Consider the following 24,192-nt stretch of genomic DNA (forward strand, 5'->3'; position numbering starts at 1 on the left):
CTATCTGTGGCCCCAATCCAGCTAGTGCAACTGCATTTACAATATTTCTAGCGTTGTCAGTGGTCACAGGAATTGTTACATTATCCCCCTCCAACTTCCACATTGCAACTACTTCCCTTAGCTCTTCCCCGAAGTTTACACTGGTGTGACTACTCTCAAGGGGACATGTTTGAAGGACATGGCTTTTTATCTCCCACTCGGCCGTAATGAAATGAGCCGTTACAGTAAGGTAGCTCTAGATGTCCAACGGTCTGTTGTTAGAGCAACAGACCGTGTTTCTGACAACTCGCTCTCAAGTCGTTATTTTGTTTTTTGTATAAGGCAGGTATTAATGTCTGGGCAAAATGTGTGCGGGAAGGAATAGTGAAGCGCGGCTCGACCACTTTCAACATATTTATGAACCCTGCATTCTCTGCGACAGAATGGTTTCATATCTGCCGCTATGAATTTTGCTATCGCTGCATTGATTTCTTTAGCCCTATCGGAATCGGCTGCATATTGTTGCCGGACGGCTGTGGGGAGAAGTGGTTGCTGTTTTTTGGGGGGTTTTCCCCACAAAGTCCCACCAATTGGCCCTTTTGGGGTGATGACGGCGCAAATGAGTCGTCATGTTACTCTTATTGCCACTCGAATAGGCTATCGGCAATGAACAGAGCCTACATGTTGGAGTTTTATCCACCACTCGTTTGCAATGCCCGTTATAGTTTACAGAGAAACCGAAATGTTCCCAGATGGCAGACCTGAATGATACTGGGGCGTCTTCTAGTTCTGGCTCGCCAATGCTTGCCATGTTGCTCCTTTGCATTTAGCTAACTGCTAATTCCTTTCTAAGCTAATTGCTGCTACGACAATCTCAGCTCTGTTCTCGCTGGAGTGAAATAACTAATGAGCAGAGCTGCATACAGTTACGAGACTAAACCTTTTTTTTTTAAGACAACTTTATTACTATGTGGATATATTTCCCACATTCATTTATACGCCATTGGTATATGTAATAATATTATTTTTTACAATGAAATGTGTGTGTGTATATATATATATATATATATATATATATATATATATATTTTAGAGGTGACCGATTAATCGGAATGGCCGATTAATTAGGGCTGATTTCAAGTTTTCATAATTGGAAATCGGTATTTTTGGACGCCGATTTGGCTGATTTTATTTTAGTACTTTTTCTTTTTTTTTGACCTATATTTAACTAGGCAAGTCAGTTAAGAACACATTCTTATTTTCAATGACGGCCTAGGAACGGTGGGTTAACTGCCTTGTTCAGGGGCAGAACGACAGATTTTTACCTTGTCAGCTCAGGGATTCAATCTTGCAACCTTATGGTTAACTAGTCCAACGCTCTAACCACCTGCTTTACATTGCACTCCACGAGGTTACACGAATGCAGTAAGAAGCTACGGTAAGTTGCTAGCTAGCATTAAACTTATCATATAAAAAACAATCAATCAATCATAATCACTAGTTAGTTGATGGTTGATGATATTACTAGTTTATCTAGCCTGTCCTGCGTTGCATATAATCGCTTAGGTACACGCTGCTCCAACCATAAACATCAATGCCTTTCTTAAAATCAATACACAAGTATATATTTTTAAACCTGCATATTTAGCTAAAAGAAATCCAGGTTAGCAGGCAATATTAACCAGGTGAAATTGTGTCATTTTGCGTTCATTGCACGCAGAGTCAGTGTATATGCAACAGTTTGGGTCGCCTGGCTCGTTGCGAACTAATTTGCCAGAATTGTACGTAATTATGACATAACATTGAAGATTGTGCAATGTAACAGGAATAATGTTTTGTTTTCGAGATGATAGTTTCCGGATTCGACCATATTAATGGCCTAAGGCTCGTATTTCTGTGTGTTATTATGTTATAATTAAGTCTATGATTTGATAGAGAAGTCTGACTGAGCGATGGTAGGCAGCAGCAGGCTCGTAAGCATTCATTCAAAATAGCACTTTCGTGCGTTTTGCCAGCAGCTCTTCGCAATGCTTCAAGCATTGCTCTGTTTATGACTTCAAGCATGTCAACACCCGAGATTAGGCTGGTGGAACCGATGTGAAATGGCTAGCTAGTTAGCCGGGTGCGCGCTATTAGCGTTTCAAACGTCACTCGCTCTGAGACTTGTGTTAAAATTGCGACAGTTCGTTTCTGGTATCAGAACAAAATAGTCAGCACATAGTAACTTCTGATTTATTTGTACTTTAATTAATGCAAACACGTGTGTGGTAAATGGGTGGTTCGTATATATACGGTCTCGCTGTTTTACCTCGCAGGGCAAACAGAGAAGAGAGTGTCACATTCTATTGTTCTCTCTTTTATACTCTGACAGAGATAGTTCCCGCTCAATGCTGGCCTGTCAGAGGGAGGAGGAGCGTGGTTTAAACTTGCTCCTCCTAACGTCGGCGTGCAGGCTGGTCCCAGCGTCGTGACGCACTTCCTGGTGCCGGTTGTAGTTCTTCTTGTCTTCAGCAGTTGATTTATCCGTAGTTTATATACTTAACATTGTAGCATAGCTTCCCCAGTATATTAAATAAGTTATGCATACAAATAGCCAGTTCAACCCTAACACTTGGGAGTGGTTGTTTCCCTTCCTCTATGTGGGTAACGCTGCTTCGAGGGTGGCTGTTGTCGATGTGTTCCTGGTTCAAGCCCAGGTAGGAGCGAGGAGAGGGACGGAAGCTGTACTGTTACACTGGGAAGACTAAAGTGCCTATAAGAACATCCAATAGTCAAAGGTATATGAAATACAAATCGTATAGAGAGAAATAGTCCTATAATTCCTATAATATCTACAACCTAAAACATCTTACCTGGGAATATTGAAGACTCATGTTAAAAGGAACCACCAGCTTTCATATGTTCTCTTGTTCTGAGCAAGGAACTTAAATGTTAGCTTTTTTACATGGCACATATTGCACTTTTATTTTCTTCTCCAACACTTTGTTTTTGCATTATTTAAACCAAATTGAACATGTTTCATTATTTGAGGCTAAATTGATTTTATTGATGTATTATATTAAGTTAAAATAAGTGTTTATTCAGTATTGTTGTAATTGTCATTATTACAAATAAATAAATAAAATCGGCCGATTAATCGGTATCTGCCTTTGTGGGCCTCCAATAATCGGTATCGGCGTTGGAAAAACCATAATCGGTCGGCCTCTAATATATATATTTTTCCCCTAGCGATAATATATGATTAATGTATTGTTCTTTGGTCATACGAGTAAGTGTACACCATTAATTGGTGCATGAGTCAGAAATCATGAAGTGTGACTTGAGTTTCGCCATCAGCTGGACGACTGGGTCCCCTTTTTGGTCAGTCCGCAGAGGAAGGAGGAGACTGTTAAAGGCAGCCTCTTTGCTTCTCACTTGCTCTCTCTCGTGTTCTTTCGCAGGTTCTTTCGCAGGTTAAAACTGACCATCAGATGCAGACACCATCAGTCTAAAATAAAACGCAAATGATTGCTTGTTGTATTACTTGTGAGGAAAATTGCAATCTATTAACATGTGAAGCTTGCTAAAACTAACGTTTTGCAGAGGTAAAGATACACAAACCAATTGTATAACTCAGGAAAAAAATTCAAATTTGAAAGCAGCTTCGTTCTTGTTTGTTGACTTCATGCATTCTTGACTGTAACTGTGCCTGCTTGAGTGATAGTGGGCGGGGCTTGGTGTGTGTGGGGAAAGCAGTAAGGAGACGGGAAAGATCAACAATTTCCAGGCTCAGGGAAATGTACTAGTCTGTGGTGACCTAAATGCCAGAACTGGACAAGAACTCAGCACACAAACACCTACATGGATGTGACAGCATTCCCTCTTCCATATGCCCCCCTAGACACAACTACTACAGCATAACCAATAAAAACGGGTCACAACTCCTGCAGCTCTGTCGGATGCTGGGTATGTGCATAGTCAATGGTAGGCTTTGAGGGGACTCCTATGGTAGGTACACCTATAGTGCATCTCTTGGTAGGAGTACTGTAGACTACTTTATCACTGACCTCAACCCAGAGTCCCTCAGTGTTCAGTCAGCCCACTGACACCCCTATCAGATCACAGCAAAATCACACTCAACTGAACAGAGCTATGCTCAATCATGAGGCTGAATAATATTAAGAAATGCTATAAATGGAAGGAAAATAGTGTGGACATCTACCAAACTATTCGGCAACAACAAATTCAATCCCTTCTTGACAATTTCCTGGACAAACAACACAAAGAATTATCTATCCAAAATGGAGACGTATGGGTAAACCACTTTTCCAATATTTTTGGCTCTATAACAAAGAACAAACAGCAAAAACATCTACATGATCAAATACAAATCTTAGAATCAACTATTAAGGACTACCAGACCCCACTGGATTCTCCAATTGCATTGAATGAACTACAGGACAAAATACAAAACACTCCAACCCAAAAAGGCCTGTGGGGTTGATGGTATCCTAAATGAAATGATAAAATATACAGACCACAAATTCCAATTGGCTATACTTAAACTATTTAACATCATCCTCAGCTCTGGCATCTTCCCCAATATTTGGAACCAAGGACTGATCACCCCAATCAACAAAAGTGGAGACATATTTGACCCCAATAACTACCGGGGGAAATGTGTCAGCAGCAACCTTGGGGAAATCCTCTGCATTATCATAAACAGCAGAGTCGTACATTTCCTCAGCATAAACAATGTACTGAGCAAATGTCAAATTGGCTTTTTTGCAAATTACCGTACGACAGACCACGTATTCACCCTGCACACCCTAATTAACAAACAAAGAAAACAAAGGCAAAGTCTAATCATGCTTTGTTGATTTCAAAAAAGCTTTTGACTCAATTTGTCATGAGGGTCTGCTATACAAATTGATGGAAAGTGGTGTTGGTGGAAAAACACATTATAAAATCTATGTACACAAACAACAAGTGTGCGGTTAAAATTGGCAAAAAACACCTTTCATTCCACATGGCCGATGGGTGAGACAGGGATGCAGCTGAAGCCTAACCCTTTTCAACATATATCAACGAATTGGCGAGGGCACTAGAACAGTCTGCAGCACCCAGCTGCAGTCAAATGTCTACTGTTTGCTGATGATCTGGTGCGTCTGTCCCCAACCAAGGAGGGCCTACAGCAGCACCTAGATCTTCTGCACAGGTTGTCAGACCTGTGCCCTGACAGTAACTGCTCGCTTGTAAGCAATGCTCTATCTTCTGGAAACATGGTTATAAAAATGTCCCCCTCCAATGTTAAGTTTGGAATTTTAGACTGCGGCTTTCCTCCCGTTTCGCTCGCAGAACTCGAGGAAAGGTCTTCTCTTGTTCACTTCGATGTATCCGTTTCTTTTTCGAGCATATCAAAATGCTGATCAGTAAATAGTTCCAGATTCTCTATATTATACAGAATGTTTGTTTCGTAGTTATCAGTTATTCCTCCATTTTTGTGATTTAATTCATGGGACAAGCTGTGCCTACCACGCTGCCGCTTGCCACGTCATCGACAGCATTCTATAATTACTTGACATATTGGAAATAATTTACAAAAAAAACAGAGCAAACTAGAATGCTATTTGGCCCTAAACAGAGTACACAGTGGCAGAATACCTCTCCACTGTGACTGACCTAAAATTAAGGGGATCTTTGACTCTACTTAAGGACTTGCAATTGAGAAAGGCCTCCAAAGGCAGACCTGGCTCTCAAGAGAAGACAGGCTATGTGCACACTGACCACAAAATGAGGTGGAAACTGAGCTGCACTTCCAAAACTCCTGCCAAATGTTGACCATATTAGAGAGAGATATTTCCCTCAGATGACACACATCCACAAAGATTTCGAAAACAAATCACATTTTGATAAACTCCCAAATTCTATGAGTGAAATACCAGTGTGCAACCATGGCAAAAAAATGAGAAAAGGACAACCAATGAAGAACAAACACCATTGTAAACACAACCTATATTTGTTTATTTATTTTCCCTTTTGTACTTTCACTATTTGCACATCATTACAACACTGTATATAGACATAATGGCATTTGAAATGTCTTTATTCTTTTGGAACTTTTGTGAGTGTAATGTTTACTGTTAATTTTTTGCTTATTTTACTGTTGTTTATTATATATTTCACTCGCTTTTGCAATGTAAATATATGTTTCCCATGCCAATAAAGCCCCTTAAAGTGAAATTGAGTTGAGAGACGTGGAGACTGGAGAGAGACATCAAATGGAATAAACTATAAAAATGGACTGAGTAGCACACATCAATATTGCAATTTCGATTACAATTCTATTCATTGCGCAGCCCTAGAAGCAACTACTGTTGTCAATGTTGATGACGGGAGAGTCAACTTTCTCTCAATCATTTTTATTTCTCAACTCTAAATATTGAGCTCTAGCAACTGTTTTACAAGCAAGATAATTGATTTGGCTTTGAGATGCTGAGTGTGCGAAATGCACATTGGCCCTTGCGAGTGCATGTGTCATTGGGAAGTAGCCAAGGTTTTTTTTTTGGATATTGAATTTACTGTTTTATTAATACATGGCTACCAGCAGTGGGTATTATGTTTAGACTTAGCAATATAGCTAATGTGTTTTGAGTTTAACTTACTCAGGAGGTGAATTAGCCCCAAATTAATTAGCCTATGATAATAGTGCAAATAAAGATGTAGGCAAATTAATCTCTATTGAACAAAAAATGTAATATCAATAGCCTAATTGTCAATCCAAAATACATGACAGGTACTGGATTAGGTTGCACATAAAAATATTGTTGGTCATGTATTCCTGCATGGACATGTTAGATGAAACAACATATTTATTGAATAGCATCTTAGTATTGCACCCCTAATAAAGCACAGTGAATGACTTTTAAGATGATTACACATTTTTCAATTGCGTCACGCCACAGTTTATTTTTGGTGTGAACAAATCATGGGGTGGCGCCACCAACTGAAAAAGTTAGTGCCACCAGGGGATTGTTTTTTGTCTGGAGCCCTGCATTGGACCAATCCTGCAAACTAATATCATAGGAGATTTCTGGAGTCCTTCTCTCCAAAGGGATATGGCCGTGTGCTGACGACATGCGCTGTGTACCGCAGGTTCGAGGAGTTCCTCCAGAGGAAGTGGTCGTCAGAGAAGCGCTTCGGCCTGGAGGGCTGCGAGTCTCTGATCCCCGCCCTCAAGACCATCATTGACAAGTCCAGCGAGAAGGGTGTGGAGAACGTCGTCATGGGCATGCCACACAGGTGGGTAATAACAAAAGGAGCACAAGGGGAAGGGATGCTTGAGTTTCTGCAACATGGTTTGACTTTCAGCCTTCTCTCCTCCGACACATGCTCACAATCTCCTAGGGGTCGTCTGAACGTGCTGGCCAACGTCATCCGCAAGGAGCTGGAGCAGATCTTCTGCCAGTTTGACTCCAAACTGGAGGCTGCTGATGAGGCGAGTCCCATCTAGCCCACCCACTGCAATTCTTGACTGCACTAAATGGAACACAGCTAATGAATTGTCTGAATGTGTGGCTCTATTGTAGATGCCTAGCGGTATTCTACTGCTAGTATGTTTGACTCTGTTGTTGTTGCAGGGCTCTGGTGACGTCAAGTACCACCTGGGGATGTACCACAGGAGGATCAACCGTGTGACGGACCGCAACATCACTCTGTCCCTCATGGCCAACCCCTCCCACCTGGAGGCTGTGGACCCCGTGGTGCAGGGCAAGACCAAGGCCGAGCAGTTCTACTGCGGAGACACCGAGGGACACAAGGTACGGACCGACACCGCTGGTTTTGAACACGGTTTGAATACCGGCGTATTTATTTTTCTCAAAGTGACAAGGGAGTACTTGCAGAGATCATAGTCCTTTTATGTACTGTAGAAAGGCACCCTTTCGGTTCGATCCCAGGTTTCGGCACAAAAAAAAAAGACGCCCCTTTTTCTGCCCTTCACTTACACACTTACCTGTACCGGATGAGTGAAATTATGGTTTCCAACATTACCTCTAGCAAGAATGGATTGTAAGTGTTCTGCATTTGATGTTGGATTGTTTATGTTCCAGGTGATGTCCATCCTGATGCACGGTGATGCTGCCTTCGCCGGTCAGGGCGTCGTGTACGAGACCTTCCATCTCAGCGACCTGCCGTCCTACTCCACCCACGGCACAGTGCACGTGGTCGTCAACAACCAGGTGTGCGCACACACACACACATGCCAATCTAACCACTGACCACACCTGTTCTGGAGAAGATACAAATAGTCTTTGTTCCAGCCATGGTAGAAAACCAGTGGTTGTGTGAATGGCTGGTGTGCTAACCCTCGCAACCCCTAACTTCCCCCAGATTGGCTTCACCACTGACCCCCGTATGGCGCGCTCCTCTCCGTACCCCACTGATGTGGCCCGGGTGGTCAATGCTCCCATCTTCCACGTGAATGCTGACGACCCTGAGGCTGTGGTGTACGTGTGCAACGTGGCCGCCGAGTGGAGAGCCACCTTCCACAAGGACGTGGTGGTGGACCTGGTGAGTATAGTTCCCTAGGTACAGATCTAGGATCAGCTTCCCTTCCCCCAATCCTAACCTTAACCATTCATGGGGAAAAATTCATAACTGACCCAAGATCAGGGGCAACTTCACCCTACTCCAAAGTTCCCCGATGGTTCATATCAACCCACTCTCTGCTTAAGTAGAGGTTAGGAGGAAATATATAGGGAAAGAAGGCTTCTTACTCACATACGCAGTAGTACCAGTTAGTTTAGCCCCGCCTTATGACGTCCGCAGCAGCCAACATCAGTGTCAGTACCAGTGTGTTTGTGTGTGCAGACCTGCCAACTTGCACGCATTTTGCGTACCATGCAAGTCATTTCAGGTTAAAGTATGCTGATATGAAAAACTACCATAAAATAAGTAAGCAAACGTATGTTAGCATTTCACAGTAAGGTAAACACTTGTTGAAGTCGGCGCATGTGACAAAGTTTGATTTAAATACACAAAAATAGGCTTTTAGTTGGCACATTGTGGTATTTGACTCAACCGTCTGAAGTTAGAGCTGAGCTGCTTCAGCCTGACCCCTGTCGTCTTAGTACTATTTTCTTCCCTCAAACTGGATGGCAGCTCCTCACTTCGTCTGTTGATACCTCTGATGTGTGAGGAAAATGGAGAATGACTGTTTGCTAAATACATTTTCCTAAATTGTATGTTAGTCAAGCACATAACCACTATTATTTGATAGTTAGCACCTTAGCTAAGGCGTCATTACGACAAGGTAGTTAGCTACAGTGTTTAGTCAACTAAGCGAGAACACTTTCTTGCCAGGTAGTAGGCGTGAGCTCATTTACGGGCAAGGAAACATGTGCGCTGTTGCGGTAGTTCAGTGCGCGTCACTGCGTGGATGGAAACAGACACGCTATGAGACCTGTTCCGCTCATGGCGTCCTTCACAGAAAGTTATATTGGAATGTTAAAGATTAGTAGGCAAATGTTAATTAATAAGTTCTTGATCTGTCCTCTTGATATATCTGAATGTCAACAGTAGACTGCTAATGATGTGATAATAGTCAGTTCACAAATGTTGAATGAATGGTAGCCAATAGTCAGACCTAACTTGATGGATTAGGTCAGGGATGGAGATCTAAAACAAGTTTATAGGCCTAGTTCAGTTGTTTCATAGTACACTAGACTATCCACATAGACACCTATCTCACACAGGAAGCGGCGCAGGTCCTAATCCAGGCACTTGTCATCTCCCGTCTGGATTACTGCAACTCGCTGTTGGCTGGGCTCCCTGCCTGTGCCATTAAACCCCTACAACTCATCCAGAACGCCGCAGCCCGTCTGGTGTTCAACCTTCCCAAGTTCTCTCACGTCACCCCGCTCCTCCGCTCTCTCCACTGGCTTCCAGTTGAAGCTCGCATCCGCTACAAGACCATGGTGATTGCCTACGGAGCTGTGAAGGGAACGGCACCTCCATACCTTCAGGCTCTGATCAGGCCCTACACCCAAACAAGGGCACTGCGTTCATCCACCTCTGGCCTGCTACCTCTGAGGAAGCACAGTTCCCGCTCAGCCCAGTCAAAACTGTTCGCTGCTCTGGCACCCCAATGGTGGAACAAGCTCCCTCACGACGCCAGGACAGCGGAGTCAATCACCACCTTCCGGAGACACCTGAAACCCCACCTCTTTAAGGAATACCTAGGATAGGATAAAGTAATCCTTCCAACCCCCCCCCCCCTTAAAAGATTTAGATGCACTATTGTAAAGTGGTTGTTCCACTGGATATTATAAGGTGAATGCACCAATTTGTAAGTCACTCTGGATAAGAGCGTCTGCTAAATGACTTAAATGTAAATGTAATTAGAATAGTCATTACCCTTACATTTAACCTAGAAAAATGTAATTGAGACCACCTCAATTTAATTTAGGATCATACACAAGTCTTCTGTGTTGGCTACGTTGTTTGATATAATTTAAGACTTTAGGTTTCAGGAAATGGCAGTTACAGTTGACTAACCCCCTCTGGACCTCTCCCCTACCCAACCTTAGTCCTACATCAGCACCACCTTGTCAGAAAGTCCTAGTGAGAGCCGTGATTTGTACATTTAAACGTATTTCTAGTTCGCTACTGAAGAGCAGCTAATTATCAAGAACCCATACAGTCTATAGCCTAAAATTCCTACTGAGGCAGTCCTCTGCCAACCTCCTTATTAGGCCCAAAAAATGCCTATTATTTGGGCAGTGTGGGTGTCGCACACACTGTCGCGGGGGATGCCGCCGCGGAGTTGATCTGGTACTCATAAAAATTATTCAAGGTTGGCAGGTCTGTCTGTGTCTGTGTGTATGTTTATTAACAATGTTTGTGTGTCGGCAGGTGTGCTACCGGCGGTTGGGACACAACGAGATGGACGAGCCCATGTTCACCCAGCCCCTGATGTACAAGCAGATCAAGAAGCAGAAGGGAGTGATGCAGAAGTATGGCGAGAAACTCATCGCAGAGGGGGTTGTCACGAGACAGGAGTACGAGGTCAGGGCTCGACCATATCTCACACATTCTCCATAGGGTAGAGCCGATGAGTCACCCTCTCCACTTCTGCCTTCCATCTCCCTCTCTCTACAGGAGGAGATTGCAAAGTATGATAAGATCTGTGAGGAGGCACATGTTCGCTCCAAGGATGAGAAGATCCTCCACATCAAACACTGGCTGGACTCTCCCTGGCCTGGTGAGTGGGTTAACAGCTCACAGACACACATACACAATGCCGTGTGTGTGTGTGATGAATAAAGGACCTGTGTATGTGTAGGTTTTTTCAACCTGGATGGCCAGCCCAAGAGCCTGACCTGCCCGTCCACTGGCCTGACTGAGGAGGAGCTGACCCACATCGGACAGGTGGCCTCCTCAGTGCCAGTCGAAGACTTCACCATCCATGGAGGTGGGGAACCCTACTCTAAACCATAGAATTAAGAACATTATAATATTATGCATCTCTATGCCTTTTAACTTTTAAATCCTCTGATGGAGGGAGAGTCAACAGCAAAAGAGCCAAAGTGCAGAGTGAAGACATGGCTCTTTTAATGACTGGCTTTAAACACATTTTTCTGTGTACACACAGCAAGATTTACACCCGGTGACAAGTGTCTGGTTTGCACTCCTCCGTAGGTCTGAGCCGTATCCTGAAGGCCCGAGGGGAGATGATCAAGAACCGCACGGTGGACTGGGCCCTGGGAGAATACATGGCCTTTGGCTCTCTGCTCAAAGAGGGCATCCACGTTCGCCTCAGCGGCCAGGACGTGGAGAGGGGCACCTTCAGGTGATGAGAGGGAGAGGGACTTTCAGTCCCCGAAAAACAAAATGTTTCCATTTTTGAGCATGTCATCTTGACTGTGTCCCAAATGATGGTCTCTGGTCCAAAGTAGGGTACAGGCTGCCATTTGGGATGCAGATCTTGTCTGTTGTCCCTCATTGTCCCTGCTTTGTGTTTCCCTCCCTACCAGTCACCGACACCATGTGCTGCACGACCAGAACGTGGACAAGAGAGTTTGCATCCCCATGAACCACGTGGCCCCCAACCAGGCCCCCTACACCGTCTGCAACAGCTCCCTGTCTGAGTACGGCGTGCTGGGTCAGTCGCTCTCTCCCTCACATTTACTATGGAAACAGATTCAGAGAAACTGGGAAATATCACAGGAACTCTCATTCAAATAATCCCTTACTACTATCTCCACCCACTACTAACTAGGGACTCACACTTGGCGAGATATTCGGGGACATAGCGACCAGTCATTTAGTATGAAAGGAGAGACACAGCGACCTAACTGTCCGCGACGAGAGCGCAAGCAACCAACATTTCAAATTTCAGTGACGCGACAGCCAATTGGGAGGGCGCAGCTCTTGCTAGCAAGCTTTGACATTGGCATTAACAACAAAACTGCCTTCATGCATGCCGTTTGAACGATACACCAATCAGTAGAGATTTTAACCTTGATCGCTGACTATCTCGGCAAATGAGTCCTGAGTTAGGAACCTCTCTTTCTCATTCTCTGTCTGTCTGTCTGTCTGTCTGTCTGTCTGTCTCTGTCTGTCTGTCTGTCTGTCTGTCTGTCTGTCTGTCTGTCTGTCTGTCTGTCTGTCTGTCTGTCTGTCTGTCTGTTGTCAGGTTTCGAGCTGGGCTTTGCCATGGCCAGTCCCAATGCCCTGGTCCTGTGGGAGGCCCAGTTCGGAGACTTCCACAACACAGCCCAGTGCATCATCGACCAGTTCATTTGCCCCGGCCAGGCCAAGTGGGTCCGCCAGAATGGCATAGTCCTGCTGCTGCCCCACGGCATGGAGGGCATGGTGAGTACCCCAGAGCACCAGTTGAAGGGAGGAGATACACTACATGCTCATTTAAGGGTTTTTCTTTATTTTACTATTTGATTAATTGTACAATAATAGTGAAGACATCAAAACTATGAAATAACACATACGGAATCATGTAGTAACCAAAAAATGCTAAAAAATCCAAATATATTTTATATTGGAGATTCTTCAAAGTAGCCACCCTTTGTCTTGATGACAGCTTTGCATTTTCTCAACCAGCTTCATGAGGTAGTCACCTGGAATGTATTTCAATTAACAGGTGTGCCTTGTTAAAAGTTAATTTGTGGAATTTCTTAAGTTTGAGCCAATCGTTTGTTGTGACAAGGTAGGGGTGGTATACAGAAGATAGCCCTATTTGGTAAAATACCAAGTCCATATTATGACAAGAACAGCTCAAATAACCAAAGCAAAACGACAGTCCATCATTACTTTAAGACATGAAGGTCAGTCAATCCGGAAAATTTCAAGAACTTTGACAGTTTCTTCAAGTGCAGTCGCAAAAACCATCAAGCGCTATGATGAAACTGGCTCTCATGAGGACCGCCACAGGAAAGGAAGACCCGGAGTTACCTCTGCTGCAGAGGATAAGTTCATTAGAGTTACCAGCCTCAGAAATTGCAGCCCAAATAAATGCTTTACAGAGTTGAAGTAATAGGCACATCTCAATATCAACTGTTCAGAGGAGAATTGCTCCAAAGAAAACACTACTAAAGGACACTAATAATAAGAAGACTTGCTTGGGCCAAGAAACACAAGCAATGGACATTTGACCAGTGGAAATCCTTTTGGTCTGATGAGTCCAAATTAGAGATTTTTGGTTCGGATGATCTCTGCATGTGCGGTTCCCACTGTGAAGCATGGAGGAGGTGGTGTGATGGTGTGGGGGTGCTTTGCTGGTGACACTGTCAGTGATTTATTTAGAAATCAAGGCACACTTAACCAGCATGGCTACCACAGCATTCTGTAGCGATAGGCCATCCCATCTGGTTTGGGCTTAGTGGGACTATCATTTGTTTTTCAGCAGGACAATGACCCAACACACCTCCAGGCTGTGTAAGGGCTATTTGACCAAGAAGGAGAGTGATGGAGTGTTGGATCAGATGACCTGGCCTCCACAATCACCCGAACTCAATCTAACTGAGATGGTTTGTGCTCAGCATATGTGGGAACCAAGACTTTTTGAAAAGCATTCCAGGTGAAGCTGGTTGAGAATGCCAAGAGTGTGCAAAGCTGTCAGGGCAAAGGGTGGCTACTTTGAAGAATCTAAAATATATTTTGATATTCGTTTAGCACATTTTTGGTTACTACATGATTCCATTGTGTTATTTCATCGTTTTGATGTCTTCACTATTATTCTACAATGTAGATATTAGTAAAAATAAAGAAAAACCCTTGAATGAGTAGATGTCCAAACTTTTGACTGGTACTGTACTTGAAAATAGTTGATTAATAACATTGTTAATATGACGGTTATTTTATTCATCCATAATCGTTGGTTTTCTGTGCCAGCCCTAGTGACCTCACTGCACTCCTCCACAGGGCCCAGAACACTCCTCTGCTCGTCCAGAGAGATTTCTCCAGATGTGCAACGATGATCCTGATGTGCTCCCAGTAGGTCAAACCCTCACTCCTAATCATTCTGCACTGCCTCTTGTATCCAAAAGGCTGTTCATGTATTCTAGTTCATGCCTGACATTGACATATCTTGACATTTTCTTCCAAATAGAGTGGAATATATGTTTAAGGCGGTGGTATTCAAACTTTTTCAGCAGGGACCACATTTTTTTCCCCAAGATTTTCTCGCAACCCAAATCTAATGACACAACCTTAAAATCTATACATTTCTATTTTTCCATCAACAAATAACCTTCGATTTATTGCATTTTCATCTCTTATCAACATGAAAAGAAACCAATAAATACATTTACTTAATCTGAAAAATATAATTTTATTATCTTCAAAAAGGCTTGTATATTTTCCCATAGAATAATCTGTATTTTTTTTTTTCTTCTTCTTATTATTACTACTACTACATTTTGGGGGGGTTGCGACCCCGACTTTGTATACCACTGCTCTAGGGTAATATTAAGGTAATTTTGCAACGGAAACAGGTGGTTGAAGTGTCTCCGGCACACTGTGTACTAGCAAATGTATACGTCGGTCACATCTACTGAGAGGGTACAAAATAGAAGTGCCATAAACAGAATATGAAATTCAAATTTAAACACCCCCAAAGCTTCAGTGGCATGGTACTTAATTTGAGAATACTATAAAGAATCGGTGGAAATGTAGACTACATGTGGATGAAACCGGTACTGGTCCTTGCAAGGACTGTAGAGGTCATGAAATTTTGTCAGTCGGTGATTGTCATGGAAATGAATTCCAGTCTCACAGTAATTGACCATTAATTAACATAAAAACACGTTTAGCATTTCCAGCTTCCACGCATAGACTATAAGCCACTGATGCGTACCTTTTTCAACGTCTAGTAAATCAATTTAATATAGCCTACACCATCACAATAAATCCATTCTTTTAGGCAGCTCTAAAGAAACATTATAATATGAAGAAAATGTAGCCTATTTCAGAAGAACAGCATAACATATTCTGAGTTGTCCTTATGTTAGGCCCTGATCTGGCTATGCCATATGGTTGTGGGCTACAATAGTTCATTTAGCAGGTAAGATTTGCTTAATTCCCGTGGTATTATTTTATAGTAAGACCAATACAATTAAACATGAGCTGAATAAAATAGAAAGGATATTTTGCGACTAATGATGATTTAAAAAGAGTCATGAATAACAAGCGCTCTGGTCTGTTTCTTGTGCAGGCTGCACAAACACAATCATTCACAATTTGACAAGCACGTGATAATATTTTCACTGACTTCTGAATTTAATCTGGTCTTTACATATAGCCTACTAATATTCACTATATATACAAAAGTCTGTAGACACCCCTTCAAATTAGTGGATTTGGCTATTTCAGACACACCCGTTGCTGACAGGTGTATAAAATCGAGCACACAGCCATGCAATCTTCACAGACAAACATTGGCAGTAGAATGGCCTTACTGAAGAGCTCAGTGACTTTCAATGTGGCACCTTCATAGGATGCCACCTTTCCATGTTTGTTTTAAGCCTATCACAATCCTTAACCCTTACCTTGACCATTCAGAGTTAATGCCACTGTAAGCATCTGCCTCTGATTCCAAAGGTTCTAAGTTGTTTTTGAGATTTTTGTTTTAAGCTTATCCTAAACCTTAAGCCTTAACTTAACCCTTCTGAGTTAATGCCTAAACGTATCCCTAACCTTAAAAATGTGGCGTTAATGTCTAAACTTAACCTTAAACGTTGATGTTTGCAACAACTTCGAAATTTGACATTTGAGAAACATGAATAAACATCTACTTCTGACAAGAGGCTGTGAGCGCTAGTTGCTGTAGGCTATGGGTTCTCCAACCGTGTTCCAGGTGTCTTGGGCCTATAGGCTACGTTTGGAGCTATTTAGCCACTTCAGTTGTGATACAAACCTTAGCAACACGCATAGGCCTATGGGCTAGGCTACATGATGGATACGACTATGATTTGAACTAGTCTTAGACTGCACACACTGGAAAACATTCACATGTTATAATATTCTCACCATTAAGATTATTCTCAATTTAATCTCGTCTTTACAGTGCATTTGGAAAATATTCAGACCCCTTGACTTTTTCCACATTTTGTTACGTTACAGCCTTATTCTAAAATCGATTGTATTGCTTTTTTTTTACACACAATAACAAAGCCAAAACAGGTTTTTAGATTTTTTTTTGCAATTTTATTAAAAATAAAAAAAAATCACATTTACATAAGTATTCAGACCCTTTACTCAGTACTTTGTTGAAGCAACGATTACAGCCACGAGTCTTCCTGGGTATGACACTACAAGCTTGGTACACCTGTATTTGGGGAGTTTCTCCCATTTTTCACTACAGATCCTCTCAAGCTTTGTCAGGTTGGATGGGGAGTGTTGCTGCACAGCTATTTTCAGGTCTCTCCAGAGATGTTCGATCAGGTTCAAGTCCGGGCTCTGGTTGGGTCACTCAAGGACATTCAGAGATTTGTCCGGAAGCCACTCCTGCATTGTTTTGGCTGTGTGCTTAGGGTAGTTGTCCTGTTGGAAGGTGAACCTTCACCCCAGTCTGAGGTCATGAGTACTTTGGAGCAGGTTTTCATCAAGGATCTCTCTGTACTTTAGTCTGTTCATCTTTCCCTCAATCCTGACTAGTGTCCCTGCTGCTGAAAAACATCCCCACAGCATGATGCTGCCACCACCATGCTTCACCGTAGGGATGGTGCCAGGATTCCTCCAGACATGACGCTTGGTATTCAGGCCAAAGAGTTCAATCTTGGTTTCATCAGACCAGAGAATCTTGTTTCTCATGGTCTGAGTCCTTTAGGTGCCTTTTGGCAAACTCCAAGCGGGCTGTCATGTGCCTTTTACTGAAGAGTGACTTCCATCTGGCCGCTCTACAAGAAAGGCCTGATTGGTAGAGCGCTGCAGAGATGGTTGTCCCTCTGGAAGGTTTTCCCATCTCCACAGAGGAACTTTGGAGCTCTTCCAGAGTGACCATTGGGTTCTTGGTCACCTCCCTGACCAAGGCCCTTCTCCCCCGATTGCTCAGTTTGACAGGTGGCCAGCTCTAGGAAGAGTCTTGGTGGTTCCAAACTTCTTCCATTTAAGAATGATGGAGGCCACTGTGTTTTTGGGGACTTTCAATGCTGCAGAAATGTTTTGGTACCCATCCCCAGATCTGTGCCTTGACACAATACTGTCAAGAAGCTCTACTGACAATTCCTTCGACCTCATGGCTTGGTTTTTGCTCTGACATGCACTGTCAACTGTGGGACCTTATATAGACAGGTGTGTGCCTTTCAAAATCATGTCCAATCACCTATTTACCATAGGTGGACTCCAAGTTGAAAAAACATCTCAGGGATGATAAATGGAGACAGGATGCACCTGAGCTCAATTTCGAGTGTCATAGCAAAGGGTCTGAATACTTTTTCATTTTATACATTTGCAAAAGTAAAAATAAACTCTTCACTTTGTCATTATGGGGTATTGTGTGTAGATAGATTAAATAGATGATTTTACTCAATTTTAGAATAAGGCTGTAATGTAACAATGGAAAAAAGGAAGGGGTCTGAATACTTTCCGAATGCACTGTATGTGTGAAATTAGTTTTGATTTAGAATGGGCCATTATCATGCACCTGTTGGGACAGGGTAAAAAGACGTCATCCATATGCACTTCAATAGTATTTGAAGAAAGCTTTTCTCCGCAGTTCATTTTCATGTCAGCCAGGTAGGCTACTCTGGTTGAAAAGCGAAGTAATGCGCTTAATATATGGAAAGTTGAGAAATAAATATAGTAGGCCTAGTTGATGGGATCCTCCTCTTTTTATTAGAGGTCATCAACTCTGTTATCATGCAATTGCATAGCATTGCCTGTAAAAATGTTGCCCAACAGGAACACTTTCATTCCATGTGTCAACCAGCTATGAGGAGCTCGCTCTCGCTGCGCAACAGGTGATCCTATTCCACTCAAACTCTGAATCCCAGGACTCTTATGAAGTGTTTGATTTGGTTTTTCATTTGCATTTGCAGCATAGTGATTAGATGGACAATAGAGTGCTGAGTACCAGCATTAGCGACCGGCCGTTAGCAAGTTTGATAGGCTACTAATGACCATCAGCGGCATCAAAGCACAGTTTTTGAGAAGCCTAGTTAACGTGACTCGCGGGTCAAGTGGAATCACCGTAACAGCCTTAGTACTTACCCTTTCCTCTCACCCTCCTCCTCTCCACAAGAGCATCACAGAAGACTTTGCCATTCGCCAGCTCCACGACTGCAACTGGATTGTGGTCAACTGTTCAAACCCTGGCAACTTCTTCCACGTGCTGAGGAGGCAGATTCTGGCGCCTTTCAGGAAGCCTGTGAGTCCCCGTCAACAACATTTCTACCCTAAAGCTACTTATTAGAGCTCATTGTCCTCTGATCTGTCCTCTTTTCCTAGCTCATCGTTTTCACCCCCAAATCCCTGCTGCGCCACCCCGAGGCGAGGTCCAACTTTGACGAGATGCTGCCAGGTAAGACTGTGTTTGGTGTGTGTGTGTGGATGTCTGTGAAGGACAGTGCTGGTGTATATGCCCTCTGGATGTCTGGCAGTGGGTGAGTGTTGCTGTGTCTCCCTGCTGTGCTCCAGGCACAGACTTCCAGCGCCTGATCCCAGATAATGGCCCAGTGGCCCAGAACCCAGCCGGGGTGAAGCGCATCGTCTTCTGCACAGGGAAGGTGTACTACGAACTCACCAAGGAACGCAAGGCCCATGGCATGGAGGACACGGTCGCCATTGCTCGCATGGAGCAGGTAGCTACACACACACACTCAACACCTCAGGGCTCCCGCACTAGAAAAATGCTTAGCCGAAAGGAGTTGAACTTTTGCCTGACCTAACGCGTTTGATACATTCTCTGTGTGTACGGCACCCTAAACCCACTGGTGCTCCCTTTGGCTTTCCGAGCTACCTTACTCTTCTTCATGACATGACATGACGTGGTCTCTCTGTTTGCAGCTGTCCCCCTTCCCCTTCGACCTGGTGAAGGCTGAGAGCGAGAAGTACCCCAATGCCGACCTGGTGTGGTGCCAAGAGGAGCATAAGAACCAGGGCTACTACGACTACGTCAAACCCCGCATGCGCACCACCATCGATCGCGCCAAGCCTGTCTGGTAAACAAACCCTTCATCTGCTCTTATCCTCTTTCCTAAGTGTGTCTGTGTTTAGTTAAAGTCTTATTAAACTCTCTCCCATTACGTGTGTTCAGGTATGCTGGTCGCCCTCCTGCTGCGGCCCCAGCCACAGGAAACAAGAAGGCCCACCTGGTGGAGCTGAAGAATTTCCTGGACACTGCCTTCGATCTGGATGCCTTCAAGGACCAGATGTAACTATTTCTTCCGGCTTCCTCTGTCCCAGGATAAGGGGTAGCCTTCACCCTCCACTGCAACCGAGGCCCCTCCTCCGTCCCATACGCCCACATACCCCCTGGACTTGGCCCTCAGAGCAAGCCTACTCTCCTGGTGGGTGTCTCTGTCTCTAGCCCACAACGGCAACAGTCTTGTTCATTTAAGTCATTGCTATCTTCCCCTACCCAGGCCCTCCCTCATCGACTCCCCCTGGTCCTGTCTCAGCGTGCCCTAGCCCACCTTCATCAGACACATGCCTCAAGACCACACATTTAGCAGTAGACAGCCAGTCAGGGGTTAGGCAAGAGAACCTTTGTACAGTCAGTGATCCTTAGCTTGGTTTTTATTTTCTATACCTGTATTTCTCTGGTTAACACTCCACTCACCAACACTATAACCTTCTTGTGTTGGGTTTTGCTTAAGCCCTGTGTGTGTATGTGTGTGTGTGTGTGTGTGTGTGTGTGTGTGTGTGTGTGTGTGTGTGTGTGTGTGTGTGTGACCAAAGCACATTGTTTATAAAGCTTTATATATTTTTCCGTGTGTTTCATTCTGTTGCTGTCACAATGTCATCCTTTTGAAAAGCGTCTCCTTACACGTTTCATCCCAGGTCTCCTTTCATAGCCAAAGGACAGGGCAACTGTTGCAACCAGTTTAAAATATGTATCACTAGTATTTGGCAAAACACACAACGGTTAGTTCAATGTCCATGATTAGACCACATAATTTCGAGGAGAACCAGGTGTTTCCCCCCTCCTGTTCTCTGCTCTGAGCACACTGCAGGGATGAACTTGTCTTGGTCTCTACCCCTCCCTCTCTCTTCTCCAGGGCTATCCATCTCCTTGGTGAGTGCTACTGACATCACCACCATCTGCAACTGCTTTACATTTGTCTGTTTATTGGATGTATGTGTGTTAGTTGATTTGAAAGGCAAAAAAAACTTTCTCATTCTTGTAATGGCTATTAGAATAAGAGGTATTGAATGCGGAAAACATTTTCACTGTCACATTGTGTTCAGTGAAATACTAGTACATTTAACATGACAAATGCTCTTTTATCCATCTTGCACCATTTCTCGCGAAAGAGGCTGAGACTTAGATAAGGGAAATTTGAGTGATGAACCAGTGAGATGAGTTGGTACCATGTTTGCATTTATATATAAGGAGTGTTGAACTGGTCAAATGAGTTGGTACCATGTTTGCACTTGTATATAAATTCACATAGGAGAAGTTTGTAAAGGATTGTTCATACAGCAATGTCAGGGCAACTTCTGTCTTTAGATACATGGCCCCTAGCTCTGTTGTCCTACTGCAGAACAGGGCAAGCAGGTTGGAGCTGATTTCCCCCCCCCCCCCCCCCCTCCCCCCCTCCTACATGTAGTCCTCTCATGACTCTAGCTAAACACTGATCTCATCCAGATGACATAAACTAGACCTGGCACCTCTAGATGTCTCTCAACAACTCATGTACTAATTTTCCTCTTGCAACCCCTGTGCCAAATTTGTTTTCAAGCATTTAGCATTCTTTTCAGGGTGTATGAATGAATTGCCACAAGAGTCTTTTTAGCTGCATAGCTAATAAAAAAAACAGGACATCACCTTTTGTTTGGATGGCTCCACGAGAAAGCAAATGATTTATTTATTTTCATATAGTGGATTAAGATTCTTTCCATTTTATTATTTTTGCTTCATTCAATAAAGACTATCTTCCCAAATCAGTGAATGGTTGAATACATTTTTTGGACAATTAGTTTTTGTTTTTTTACATTGCACCTCACAAACAAAACGAAACACCCACTATACAACACATTACCAAAGGTGATATCAACATATGGTTTCCAAATTTCATGAAACACTTCCAGATTTTGTTTAACTTTAGAATATACAAAATCCAACAGTATGTACAGTAGCTAGATAGTTCAGTCCTCCAGTTATTGAGGGTGAATGAGGCTATCCAATTGATGGCTATACATTTTCTTTTGCAGCAATTAGACCTAGATGACAACTTTCTCTTGATCACTGTCATGACGTGGCCCTTTTTGGGTATAGGTAGTGGCTTCCCCCTCTCTCCTACACCCAGGTTCTGTTATCTCAGATTGTAAATTCCTGGAGGAGACTCCCCCTCGCCATGCAGAAATAGAGAGAACAAAGGATTTCACATGGCGAACTCCTAAATCCCCAAAATGAGGATTTGATACAAAATGTCCACTTGTGAGAAGGTGGGAATGGTCCGTGGACACTTAAGGGACGGGTATGAGGAGTGTGTTTCATTTGGTGACCTCAGACGACAGGAAACACACATGACTATATCTCTGAAATATACATTTCTCAATTATGAGGTTTGCATCTAATTCTTGTATAAAAATGAGTAGAGATGAAACTATTTGTGAAATGATGTAAGGATGTTAAACGTTAAAGGGAATACAAGTCACTGGCCCGCCCCCCGTGAGATCAGACATGATCTGGCGTCATGGAACAGTCATTTTCTACTGTTATGAATAAAAAACCCTCCTGAGGAAATCCTCTTCAGACCATGCTTACCTTGGTCAGCTGAGTTTAGACCACAAAAACCTCAGCGTCTGCTAAGGTTCCAATGGTTGTTGAATTCCTAACCATACCACGTGGAGCATTGGCTACACGGGTGGAAATGGTTCAACTCAGACTATCGATTCCGACAGAATAAGAGCAAATCTTGGATACTAATTACTAGTCTGCAGCTAGAAATTATGTCAACCTGGGATGCGAAGACCGACAACCGCCAAAACTTCTATTCTATGAGAACATTTCTGAATGGTACTCTGAAGTATCCATTCTAACCACAGAAGACACGATCTTCAGGGAGGCAGAGAGACAGACGATGATGAACTGACTCCAACAGAGGACTGACGATTCCAACAGAGATCACGACGACACACTGGGCGTAAATATATATTGATTGCAATTATTCCCGAACGAGTGCGCGTTCATGTGCAAAGGATTAGTATTTTAATTAATATAATTAACTGTGTACTGACTCCTTGTCTTTCCCGCCCTTCTCAGTACACACCCACTTTCCTTTGTCCACCAAGCCATCATATCGGCTTAGCCCATTAGAGAACCTCCCCTATCATTTCCTTGTAACCATATCTACTGTTTGTTTGTTTATGCATTTCTGTGATTATTTAGTTAGTAAATAAATGATTAAGACAATTGATGTATGGATGATTCATAGTAAAGGCTGGGTTCGTGCAGATAACCAACAATTTACGACGTTTGGAATGAGACTAACGTGAGGTAAAGAATAATTCATTAATTAGAAGACTAATTGATCAGATATTAAAATATCTGAAGTTATATTAGGAAAATTATAACTTTGTAATCTGAAGATTTTCCTTGGTGCCCCAATTTCCTAGTTAATTACATTTACATGATTAGGTTAATCACGTAATAATAATTACAGAGAATTTATTTGATAAAATAACAGTCTTCACTTTAATGATGCCAAAGACACGACATCACCAAGACACGACATAATCGTGGAGATAAATTCCTAGACAAAATTAAATTATAGCACAAGACAGTGCCTTCAGAAAGTATTTACACCCCATAACTTTTTCCACATTTTGTTGTGTTACAACCTGAATTTTAAATTTATATTTTTGGTCACTGGCCTACAGACAATATCCCATTATGTCAATGTGGAATTATTTTTTGACATTTTTACAAATGATTTAAAAATGAAAAGATGAAATGTCTTGAGTCAAGACTTCAACCCCTTTGTTATAGCAAGCCTAAATACGTTCTGGAGTAAAGATGTGCATTATTAAGGACCCTTCTAAAGTATACATTAATCATTTGTCCTGGCCAGCGGGATAGGCCCACCTCAATTTTTTTTAAGCTAAAGGAATAGGTTCTCTCTCAGGGTCGATAACAAGGGAAAACAACATCAAAAGCCATCACTGTGTTAACTGAGAATAAAACGTATTTGATTGTTTAGGCATCATTATAGTATTTTAAAGAGACATTTGTTCAACTCTCCATATAATTATCAAATTAAATAAATGCAAACAGATATAGGCCTAACCACTGGAGTAGCTTACAGTTCCATTGTACTGCACGCAACCACATGGGGCACTCTTGTCTTGACCCACCGGGGCAAAGAGGAGGGCAGATCACTAAAAGCAGAGTGGTATAATTAAGCAATAAGGCCCGAGGATGTCTAGTATATGGGCAATATACCACAGCTAAGGGCTGTTCTTATGCACAATGCGGAGTGCCTGGATACAGCCTCCCCATTAGCCGTGGTATATTGGCCATATACCACAAAACCTTGAGGTGCCTTGCTGCTA

The 24,192-nt window shown here is 42.9% G+C and overlaps 1 protein-coding gene across 6 annotated transcripts in view; it reads left to right on the forward strand.

Annotated features, from left to right (window-relative positions):
- The window catches only part of ogdha (oxoglutarate dehydrogenase a), a 71,283-nt gene extending 49,701 nt beyond the window's left edge, over window positions 1–21,582 (forward strand). For all 6 annotated transcript variants that reach the window (XM_014174867.3, XM_082969329.1, XM_014174866.3 and 3 more), the window contains 17 exons: window positions 7,114–7,260; window positions 7,366–7,456; window positions 7,599–7,778; window positions 8,070–8,198; window positions 8,350–8,529; window positions 10,873–11,025; window positions 11,119–11,221; window positions 11,303–11,431; window positions 11,659–11,809; window positions 11,994–12,121; window positions 12,656–12,834; window positions 14,398–14,469; window positions 18,716–18,841; window positions 18,922–18,994; window positions 19,111–19,274; window positions 19,480–19,634; window positions 19,730–21,582. In XM_014174867.3, coding sequence (XP_014030342.1) covers window positions 7,114–7,260; window positions 7,366–7,456; window positions 7,599–7,778; window positions 8,070–8,198; window positions 8,350–8,529; window positions 10,873–11,025; window positions 11,119–11,221; window positions 11,303–11,431; window positions 11,659–11,809; window positions 11,994–12,121; window positions 12,656–12,834; window positions 14,398–14,469; window positions 18,716–18,841; window positions 18,922–18,994; window positions 19,111–19,274; window positions 19,480–19,634; window positions 19,730–19,850 — 2,281 coding nt within the window. In that variant the 3' untranslated portion in view covers window positions 19,851–21,582. The remainder of the gene's footprint in view (window positions 1–7,113; window positions 7,261–7,365; window positions 7,457–7,598; window positions 7,779–8,069; window positions 8,199–8,349; window positions 8,530–10,872; window positions 11,026–11,118; window positions 11,222–11,302; window positions 11,432–11,658; window positions 11,810–11,993; window positions 12,122–12,655; window positions 12,835–14,397; window positions 14,470–18,715; window positions 18,842–18,921; window positions 18,995–19,110; window positions 19,275–19,479; window positions 19,635–19,729) is intronic.
- The last annotated feature ends 2,610 nt before the right edge of the window (window positions 21,583–24,192 follow it).

Source organism: Salmo salar, chromosome 26 (assembly GCF_965601325.2).
Source record: "Salmo salar chromosome 26, fSalSal1, whole genome shotgun sequence".
In the NCBI taxonomy this organism is placed as follows: domain Eukaryota; kingdom Metazoa; phylum Chordata; class Actinopteri; order Salmoniformes; family Salmonidae; genus Salmo; species Salmo salar.